The sequence below is a fragment of the Puma concolor genome, chromosome D4, assembly GCF_028749965.1.
Source record: "Puma concolor isolate L17-30 chromosome D4, mPumCon1.1.hap2, whole genome shotgun sequence".
NCBI lineage: Eukaryota > Metazoa > Chordata > Mammalia > Carnivora > Felidae > Puma > Puma concolor.
Window position 1 is genome coordinate 88,194,623 of NC_141679.1, and position 10,333 is coordinate 88,204,955.

The 10,333-nt window shown below is 54.5% G+C and overlaps 1 protein-coding gene across 1 annotated transcript in view; it reads left to right on the forward strand.

Annotated features, from left to right (window-relative positions):
* Positions 1–10,124, forward strand: part of NUP188 (nucleoporin 188) — a 55,977-nt gene extending 45,853 nt beyond the window's left edge. Inside the window, exons 28-44 of the mRNA XM_086684226.1 lie at positions 250–319; positions 721–788; positions 1,216–1,411; positions 3,562–3,639; positions 3,898–3,983; positions 4,201–4,346; positions 4,655–4,836; positions 6,024–6,224; positions 6,411–6,503; positions 6,938–7,096; positions 7,315–7,452; positions 8,136–8,210; positions 8,293–8,523; positions 8,659–8,790; positions 9,057–9,130; positions 9,264–9,393; positions 9,505–10,124. Coding sequence (XP_086540352.1) covers positions 250–319; positions 721–788; positions 1,216–1,411; positions 3,562–3,639; positions 3,898–3,983; positions 4,201–4,346; positions 4,655–4,836; positions 6,024–6,224; positions 6,411–6,503; positions 6,938–7,096; positions 7,315–7,452; positions 8,136–8,210; positions 8,293–8,523; positions 8,659–8,790; positions 9,057–9,130; positions 9,264–9,393; positions 9,505–9,681 — 2,236 coding nt within the window. The 3' untranslated portion in view covers positions 9,682–10,124. The remainder of the gene's footprint in view (positions 1–249; positions 320–720; positions 789–1,215; positions 1,412–3,561; positions 3,640–3,897; positions 3,984–4,200; positions 4,347–4,654; positions 4,837–6,023; positions 6,225–6,410; positions 6,504–6,937; positions 7,097–7,314; positions 7,453–8,135; positions 8,211–8,292; positions 8,524–8,658; positions 8,791–9,056; positions 9,131–9,263; positions 9,394–9,504) is intronic.
* Positions 10,125–10,333: the final 209 nt, after the last annotated feature.

Below are 10,333 nucleotides of genomic sequence, written 5' to 3' on the forward strand. Positions count from 1 at the left end.
TTTACCATTCAACTCTAGAATATACATATAACATATGATTGTGTTTCTTAACGGGAAAGCATAATTGTATCTATGGAACCCTTTGTATTTACGTAGGAGCAGGTCACCTGTGAGACACATGTTAAGACTGGGCAGGTAACTTGGGTGTTAGGACTTGGGTGTGCAAGGAACCACTCAAGGCAGGTGGACAGAACTTCAGGAGGGACTGCCTGAGAGAAAGGATGATTTCCAAATGTATTTTTCTTTCAGACCCAAATTTTGGGAGAACTTAACCAGTCCGCTGTTTGGAACCCTTTCTCCTCCCTCAGAAACATCTGAGGTAAGCTGGGGTGAAGGGTAGGACGGTGACGGAAAGTCTCAGGGAGGACAGGCTGGGCTGCGAGAGGCTGAGGTGTAGAAAATGATATCTCCCCTAATTAAGCAACCAGAGTGTTTTCTTCACTGGAAACTTCTTTCTCAGAGGAGTGCCTGCTTCCTCTCCCTGTGATGTCTTGCTTGGGAAGGAAAGTGGCATGCCCTGCTCTGTGTTGATGGCTCGGTGGTCTTCTCCGCTCGCTGGGAGACACTGTGGACCTGACACTGCAGATGCCCATTCACGTTCGATAGGGACTGTGCTTCCTTGTTTTCCAAGTATCAGGTCCCTGCTCCGTTCCCTCATGGGGGCCACCAGGGAAGAGGTTCTCCTCGTGATTGGTATCTGCTCTGCTCTCCCCTCCACAGCCCAGCGTCCTGGAAACCTGTGCCCTCATCATGAAGATAATTTGCTTGGAAATATACTATGTAGTTAAGTGAGTCCTTTCCCCTTTTGAGATTTGAATTAAAGGTTTGGGGGGAGGGTGTGGTGGCCTGCCATTGGGTTCATGGCTCTTTGAGCCAAGGCAGAGGAGAGAGCTGGTTTGGAGCCATTTATGGAGGGCCGCTGAGTTGTGTCCCTGGCCAGTCCATTGATGGCATTTATGATTGTCAGAGAGAGTTATTGTGAAGCAAACTCCATGTGCCTGGGATTTCATGGAGGAGGAATCCTGGAAAAGGCCTCAACCTAACCCATTATGTTGAGCAAGAAGTATGAACCCCACACAGTGGAGGTGACTGGAGCCGTCTGCCTTTAAGCCCAAGTGAGGTCGCTTTCTCTGCCTCGACAAGGGTCTGTGCCCATCACATTTATGTCCGCTTTCAAAACCTAATCATAGGTTTTATTTTTTCTTGACACCCTAGGGGCTCTTTAGATCAGTCTTTAAAAGATACACTTAAGAAATTTTCCAGCGAGAAACGCTTTGCCTACTGGTCAGGATATGTCAAGTCATTGGCAGTTCACACAGCAGACACGGAGGGCAGCAGCTGCACCTCCCTGGTAGAGTATCAGATGCTCGTCTCTGCCTGGAGGATGCTCCTCATCATCGCCACCAGTCATGTAAGAGCCTCTGGGGAGCGGCGGGTGGGGGGGGGGGGGGGTTTCGCTTTGGTGTCCTAGCAACCGTGTGCTGGGATGCCTGACGGATATACCCCTAGGGATGAAGAACAAATCAGGGATTTTTTTTCCTGAGCTAAAACGTAACAGTTCTGTGCTGGTAGATGGGGGGCTGCTGTGGGGTGTTTAGGGTGTTGGGTTCAAGAGACCTTGAAGGAAAATGCAGAGAAGTAATTTAAAACATTCATAAAACAATAGCATCCATAAAAGCCTCCTGTAGCTGCCCTTGTGGCCCTGAACAGGTCTCAGAGGCCCCCTTCCTTCATCTGCCTCTCACGCACACGTAGAGTCACCTTCTTAGGCACGTCCCCTGTCGACACTAGGTAAATATTTGTAGACTGGTCAACAGACAGCTGTGACTGCTGTGGCAGCACCTTCTCTAGGGTTCTAGAAACTGCATTTCCTGGTTTTAGAAAAAGAGCAGAGGCCATTGTCTCTGCACTGTGTATCTACTGAGTTGGTTTTTAGAGAGAGAAAGTTAGCATTTAAGAATTCGCATTTCGGGGCGCCTGGGTGGCGCAGTCGGTTAAGCGTCCGACTTCAGCCAGGTCACGATCTCGCGGTCCGGGAGTTCGAGCCCCACGTCGGGCTCTGGGCTGATGGCTCAGAGCCTGGAGCCTGTTTCCAATTCTGTGCCTCCCTCTCTCTCTGCCCCTCCCCCGTTCATGCTCTGTCTCTCTCTGTCCCAAAAATAAATAAACGTTGAAAAAAAAAATTAAAAAAAAAAAAAAGAATTCGCATTTCTCCTTTGCGTGCGTGCGTGTGTTTTCACACTGCACCGTCCTGTTGTGCAATAAGGGCTTAGTTTTGAATTGTTTTTCCCTGGGGAATCCAGATTACTATCTTTGCTTCATTAGTAACTACAACTTGGTAGATGTCCCTTGTTCCAAGCATACTCTTATGTCTTCCATGAGTGACATGTTCCCAGTGCCTGACTGGCCACGACTTTGGGACTTTTCTGCATCACATTGGCTGTAGACTCCTGAGACTGCAGACACACCAGAAGGCTCAGCCATCTTTGGAGCATGATTGACTCCTCAGTGGATAGCCTGTGTGTCACTTGCCTTTTAGGCCCTAGCTAGGCAAGAGGTGTTTTGTTTTGTTTTAGTTAAAGTATAGTTGACATATAATGTTCTGTTAGTTTCAGGTGGACATCGTGATGTTTCCGTATTTTCATACACAGTAAGATGATTCCCATGCTAAGTCTAGTTACTCTTAAACATACAAGGCCATTACAGTGTTATTAACTATATTTCCTATGTTGTACGCCATAGGCAGCAGTTCATGGATCGTAGCTCTGAAAATCCTGCTACCTCTATTTTCTTAGGAAAACTATCTGATTAAGTGTAGGATACTGACCATTCACTTACTCATTTAACATATTAACGGAATGTTCCCCATGTGTCAGGCACCCAGGGATACAACAGTGAACAAGGCAGAGAAGGTCTTTGATCTCCTGGAGAGTGGCCCATGAGGGAGGCAAATTGTAAACAAATCCATAAAGAAAAACAGTTCGAGATTGTGATAATTCACTATGAAGGAGATAATCAGGATGTTGTGGTAGTGAGTGCTTAAGTAGGAGCAGTCAGGAAGGCCTTCTCTGAGAAGGTGTCATCCAAACTGAGACCTGATGTGCAAAGGAGCCTTCCAGGTGGAGAGCCTGTGGAAGAGAGTAGTCTAGGCACATGGTGTCACATGTGTGAGGGTCCAGAGCGGAAAAGAGTTTGGTATGGTTTAAGCAGGAAGAAGAAGTCCTACTAGTAGGCCTGGAATAGGCTGAGCATGAGTGGTGATACCGAAATCAGTTGGACTAGATCCCGTGGGGCCTCTTAGGCCTTGTTGTGAGGCGTTTGTATTTCTAGTGCACTGGGAAGCCATTGAAGGGTCTGAGAAGAGGGGTGTTGTCAGGAGGAGGTGGTGAACCTGACCCGATTTTGACCATGTCTAAGGGTGGACAGAGAAACAACCGGGCAATAATTAGGAAGACCGTGACTAACCAATGACTGATTGCCTGACAGAGGACCCTACGTCTTGTGGCTTTTGTAGTCTGGGGAATTTTCCCAAATGACATTTTTCTCCCTGTTCCTTTGCAGGCAGAGGTAATGCACCTGACTGACCCTGCAGTGCGTCGCCAGCTCTTTCTTGACGTGCTTGATGGGACCAAAGCATTAGTAAGTGTGTCTGGGAAGTTTCTCATTCTTCCTAGGGAGAAGGTCTCACAAATGTCAGGACAAGGGGCTCAGTCGGCCTCGGAGGCCTGAGGCCACAGTGCCGAGCCGTGGTCTCTCCCACGGGCCCGTCCCTGTCAGCTCGCTGCTGGGAAAGAAGGGCATGAGTCTGAAAGGTGCCCTTCGGATGGAGCTCGAATCTCCCAGCCACGTCAGCTCGCAGGAAGCCTGACTTCGGACTGGTCTGCTGTCTCCCCTCAGCTCCTGGTCCCCACCTCAGTGAACTGCCTCCGCCTCGGATCCATGACGTGCACTCTGCTGCTTATCCTCCTCCGGCAGTGGAAGAGGTGAGCACCGTGCCAGGGGAGGGGGCCTGCTCACTCCTCCTTACCGGCCCTTCGCTTTCCCGAAGGGGAGAAAATGTGTGTGAGACGGGCTCGCTTTCCATCGCTAGCAAACAGGGGGAGGCAGGCTGCCTGGTGGGCACCTCTGAATCAGAGCTAGGGCACTTTGTGGCCTTTATTTGGCATGTGTTCTTCCTTCTCTGCCCCGTATTGTTGCTAGGGAGTTAGGTTCTGTGGATGAAATCCTTGGGCCCTTGACGGAGATCCTGGAGGGAGTGCTACAGGCAGACCAGCAACTCATGGAGAAGACCAAGGCCAAGGTGTTCTCAGCATTCATCACAGTGTTGCAGATGAAGGAGATGAGAGGTGAGGAGCAGAGGGGAGAGGGGGCAGCGGTCCCCCGGCTCCACTGGCAGCTGGTCTGGCGGGGCTTCATCTGGTTTCCAGCCACACATTTTTGCTTTGCGGTTTGAGCTGTCAGTCTTGGAATGCCTGTCTTCCAGAAAACTTTTTCTCCCCCATCTGTCTACTTCCTGCTCCCCACGCGGGTGGATCCTCTCTCAGCAGCATACATTCCCCTGTGCCTGCCTGGGGAGGGAACCTCGGTGTGCAGCAGCGAGAGTTGACATGGTGAGTGAGCATCACTGTGTCCCCTCCCTGCCTGTGCTCTGCAGTGAGTGACATCCCCCAGTACTCCCAGCTGGTGCTGAATGTCTGTGAGACCCTCCAGGAAGAGGTAATTGCTCTCTTCGACCAGACCCGCCATAGTCTGGCGTCAGGTGGTGCCACAGAGGACAAGGACAGCATGGAGACTGATGACTGCTCGAGGCCCCGGCACAAGGACCAGCGTGATGGGGTGAGGGAGTGCCCTGGGGAGTAGGCTGTCCTGCCCACGCACATCCAGCAAGTGCCAACTGCCTTGCCTGCCCTGTGCCAGGCCCTCGGGGTGATTAGTGAATGAGACATGTAGTCCCTGCACTGGAAGAGTTTATAGCCTAGTGGAGAACATGAACAAATCAGAGCCCATGCAGAGATGTGTCGGAATTCCATCGTGGCAAGTCCCATGCAGGAGAAACACTGGGAGAACGTGTGGCTTGGGGTTCTCCCCTAATCTAGGGATTCCACGAGATAGCACCCTTTCAGCCATAATTTAAAGCATTGATAGAGTCAGGCAGGTAAAGGGAGCGAGGAAGACTTGGGAGTGAGAACAGGGTGGTTTGCTGTGGTACGAGTCCCCTGGCGGCCAGAGGAAAGGCGGTCGTGAGCGAAGAAGCAGCGAGAGGCTGGAGGGCTGGGGGCTGGATGACTGGCAGCCTTAGCAGGGTCTTTGATGTGGGTTTCAAGTGAAAGAAGAAAGGACTCAAGGATTTAAGCAAGGGAGAGAAATGTGGAAAGATCTCCCTGGACGCAGCATAGAAGAGTGTTTTTCAAACTGGGTGATGACTTGTTAGTGGGTCTTGAGATGAACTCATTTGGTTATAACCAGCATTTTTTTTTTTTTAACAAAGGAGGATAAAGTATAAAAGAAAATATCTGTGTTTTGTTGGTGGGGGGAAGGGTAGGAAAATATATCAACGTGTGTATACAGGGACACAGCATAAAAAGTATTTATTCTTGTGCGTCATGGTCAAAAGTAAGTTTGAAAAGCCACTGGTATGAAGAATTGATTGGAGAGGGTCCAGGAGAGCGAAGGACCGTTCAGGAGGCGGGTGCAGTGGTGCAGCAAGACGGGTAGAATTGGGCGCAGTGAGCAGGTGTGAGTCGGGAAGCTTGAGAGGTAGTGGGGGAGGGAGGAGTCTAGAACTGTCTCTGGGGGGGTGGTATGTTAGCTTGGGGGGAGTGCTGTGCCCCGTTAGGGAGTGTGGGTACAGCCAGGTTGGGAGAGACTCCACGTTTCCATCAAGCTTACTTGGGAGATGTCTGTGACCGAGTGAGGGCTGGGGCAGCCTGGCGCAGGGCTGCCTGTTGTTGTCCTCCCCCCTCATCCCCGCCCTTGCACTGCTTCCTTCCCTCTTGTCTATCTTTGCCCCCGGGCCCCAGCAGGTGTGTGTCCTGGGCCTGCACCTGGCCAAGGAGCTGTGTGAGGTGGACGAAGACGGTGACTCATGGCTCCAGGTGACTCGCAGGCTCCCCATCCTGCCAACCCTCCTCACCACTCTGGAGGTGAGCCTTCGCATGAAGCAGAACCTGCATTTCACCGAGGCATCATTGCACCTGCTCCTCACTCTGGCTCGCACCCAGCAGGTAGGAGGCCAGCCTGGGTGCAGGAGGGAGCCTCCTTGCTTGTGTTGGGTGGGTTCCAGCACAGCCTGTGATTCTCCCAGGAGCTCTGGTCTGCCTTGAGAGCTCGGCTGCCCCTGGGCAGGAGACAGATTCCAGGAGTGGTCGGGCCGGGTAAGCTCCATCTCATTCCAGGTCTTTCCCTCCCAGGGAGCCACAGCAGTAGCTGGGGCTGGCATCACCCAGAGCATTTGTCTGCCCCTCCTGAGCGTGTACCAGCTTAGCTCCAATGGGACAGTGCAGGTGAGTGCCAGTGACTCGCCAGGACCCCTGGATTGGCCAGACTGCAATTTGAGGGGAAAAGTGTCCCTGTCCTTGATCTTTCACACACCCTGGGAGTTGCTCTTTAATGGCTTGTCTGATGCACTGATGGTGTAGACTCCTCACTGCCCCCATACTGATTTCTAGTAAGAGAAGTTCATATGGCTAGTTAATGGCAGACCTGAGTCTAGAACCTGGGATTCTTTTGTATCTGCCTGGTGCTCTTTCCTCGTAGTCCCTGGCCTCTGACCCCCTGTGGCCCTGCCGGTCACCAGGCAGTGGCTGTGCCCTTTCTAGGTTTTCTCTTCCGAGCAGCCAGGCTGCCTTAGCTGCCGTGTTGCACGGAGGTCCCGCTACACCTGTCAGCTGGATTCGTTGGTGCCGTGTCCTGATCTCATCTGTTGTCTGTATCTTAGACGCCTAGCACCTCTCGGAAGTCTCTGGATGCCCCCTCTTGGCCGGGGGTCTACCGCCTCTCCATGTCCTTGATGGAGCGGCTCCTCAAAACTCTGCGCTACAACTTCCTGACCGAGGCCCTGGACTTCGTGGGTGTTCACCAGGAGCGGACCTTACAGGTGAGGGGCTGCCAGCATCATAGGAGCTCAGGGGGCTCAGGGTAATAGGGGGGTCTGGACCATTCAGGACCATTCAGCAACTTCTGAGCCTAGAAGAGTCTGATGTGCCGTCACCTCAGCATTTGTGGGTCCAGAACCTGTCCTCCCAATGGGAGGGTGAAGAGCAGGCAGGTCAGGTCCCTGTTTCACTCCATCCATCCTTGTCTCTCCCCTCTCAGTGCCTCAGTGCGGTGAGGACAGTACAGAGTCTGGCCTGCCTGGAGGAGGCAGACCACACTGTGGGCTTCATTCTGCAGCTCTCCAACTTCATGAAGGAATGGCACTTCCACCTGCCTCAGCTTATGCGAGATGTCCAGGTGGGTCCTTGGACATGGTTCCTTGCAAGGGGTCTGGGGAAGTGCTTGGGCATGGGGTGGTGGGCACTGTCTGGGGTACCTCTGGTGAATAGCAGGCACTTGGAACGTGGGCATTTTGCTTTGTGAACACGGGGTTTGGTTTCTTCGTGTTGCTTTCCCTGGAGCTAAAGTTTTCCTTATATATAAATATATATAAAGGGCAGCCTTGTAGCTTAAGAACTTGGGCTCAGTTGGATGGATGTTGGTTCACATCCCTTAGGAATAGGCCTGAAGCTCGAGACCAGCGGGGCCAGGGTCTGGGGAGTAGGGAGAGAACAGGTCCTGGAGCCAGACAGGCATCCATCATTTGTGTGACCTTGGCCACGTTACTTCGCTATTTCTGAAGGTTTTTCTTCTGTAAAATGGGAAAATGATCCCTATCTTATTTCTTTACTGAAGAACTGATCTTAGACATTGAGCTAGGTGGTGGCACGGCACAGGGTGCAGGGAAAGATCCCAGGCATCCCTTGCCCCAGTCCGGAGTCGGGCATACTCTGTGGCTGTAAGATTTGCAGCTCGAGAACACAGGGAGGTGAGCATTGTAGGAGCTGAGAGGAAGTGCACTGGGACTCTGGGGGGGGCCTGCTTGGTGGGGCCGCTGCTGAGAGCTCCCTGCCCCCGCCCCACGTCTGTGTCTGCTGCAGGTAAACCTGGGCTACCTGTGCCAGGCCTGCACCTCCCTCCTGCACAGCCGCAAGATGCTGCAGCACTGCTTGCAGGTAACCGCCCTCCCTGCTGGGCTGCCCGCGGGGCCTCGTGCCGGCTTCTCTGGACTCCACCTCCATTTCTTGTCTCCCTCAGAACAAAAACGGGGATGGCATCCCCTCGGCTGTCGCCCCCCGAGTTCAGCGGCTGCCCGCTGCTGCCGCTGCCGCCCCCTCCTGCTCTTCTAAGCAGCCCGCTGCTGACACGGAGGCCTCGGAGCAGCGAGCCTTACACACGGTCCAGTACGGACTTCTCAAGATCCTTAGCAGGACCCTGGCGGCTCTGCGCCACTTCACCCCAGACGTCTGCCAAATCCTGCTGGATCAGGTACGAGCCGCCCCCTGTGCCGTGCCGCCAGCTGCCCAGCGGTGAGCTGCAGAGGCTCTCCTGTGCTCTGCTCTACCCTTAAGAGCCGTCTGGGGTCCTAGTTGGGCTCCAGATTGCTCCTGTCTTGCCTTGCAGTCCCTGGACCTTGCTGAATACAACTTCCTCTTTGCCCTGAGCTTCACCACTCCCACCTTTGACTCAGAAGTGGCCCCCTCCTTCGGGACCCTTCTGGCCACGGTGAATGTGGCCCTAAACATGCTTGGAGAGGTAAGTTGGGTGCTGTCAGACTCTGGCCTCTCAACCCCAGTCTTCCCCCCGATCTCCTGTGGCATAACTGTGGCCTCCAGCACGTCAGCCTGCCTGAGCCTGGTCCTTTTCCTGAGCGAGCTGGCAGGACCTCGCCGGGAGGAGCACTGTGGGGGCTGAGTGAGTAGCTGGCCAACTGCTAGTGCAGGGCCGCCAAGTCGAAGGCTCACAGGGAGCCACACCTGTTACTGTCACTTTCTCTTCTCACCCTGTGTCTCTTCCTCCAGCTGGACAAGAAAAAGGAGCCCCTCACCCAGGCCGTGGGGCTCAGCACACAGGCGGAAGGGACCAGAACGCTGAAGTAAGAAAGCCCCTCTTCTGGAATTTGATTTGGGGTCAGGGCAGCTGTGGGTCAGCCCTCCTCCTGGCTCGGCGGTGCACCCCGTCCCTGCCGGCTCGGCTGTCTGCAACGGGGCCCCCTGCCCTCTCCCCAGGTCCCTCCTGATGTTCACCATGGAAAACTGCTTCTACCTGCTCATCTCCCAGGCCGTGCGCTACCTTAGGGACCCGGCCGTGCATCCCCGGGACAAGCAGCGGATGAAACAGGAGCTCAGCTCGGAGTTGGTACAGACGGGTAGAGGGCTCTGACCAGGGGCGCTGGTGGGGACGAGCCTGTGGGTTCCCACTCGGCCCCCCGTCTCGCGGGGCCCTCATCTAGTACCTTTTCTTTCACAGAGCACGCTGCTCTCCAGCCTCTCACGTTACTTCCGCCGGGGAGGCCCCAGCTCCCCCGCTGCCGGCGTCCTCCCCTCGCCTCAGGGCAAGTCCACCTCGCTCTCCAAGGCCAGCCCGGAGAGCCAGGAGCCTCTGATCCAGCTAGTGCAGGCCTTCGTGCGGCACGTGCAAAGATAGGGTGGGGGCCCGCCCGCCCTGCTCCGGCAGCCTGCATCACAGTCCCGGGCAGCGGGGGTGCTGCGGGCCGGCCCTGCGGCCCGTGTGGACTGAGAGCGGCACCTGTCCCCTCCCCCCAGGGCAGCCACGACTCCAGCCGCCCACCCACTGGCATTATTTTTATAATAGATCAAGAGGTCCACGGCCAGGTGGGAGCCATGAGTCTACCGCGCTCACGCCCTCAAGTTCAGAATGTCCCAGGGTGTGGTACTTCCCTTAAGCATCCCCCCCCCCCCCCCCCGCCCCTGCACTTGACCCCGGCTCAGTAGAGGCCAGGAGCCGGTGTCAAATGCAACCAGGATAGGCTGTGTGCACGGCTCTGAAAATGTTTTCCATGCTCTGTTCTTGCAGTTTTTGGTAATACTGTGGTCTATTTATACAAATATTAAAATACTGTTTATAGATAGCTGTGTGATGTGCCTTCAAGGCCTGGAGACGAGCACCCGGCGCTCAGCACCAAGCAAGTCTTCCTTGGCCAGGTGCCTGGGAGCAGCGGAGTGGAGGTTTGGGGAAGCAGAGGAGCCGGGCGGACACTTTAATTTTCCCTTCCCCGGCCCGCCCAGCTCTCGTCCCCACACCTCACCCCCGACGCACGCGCTCCGTTTACCCGCTG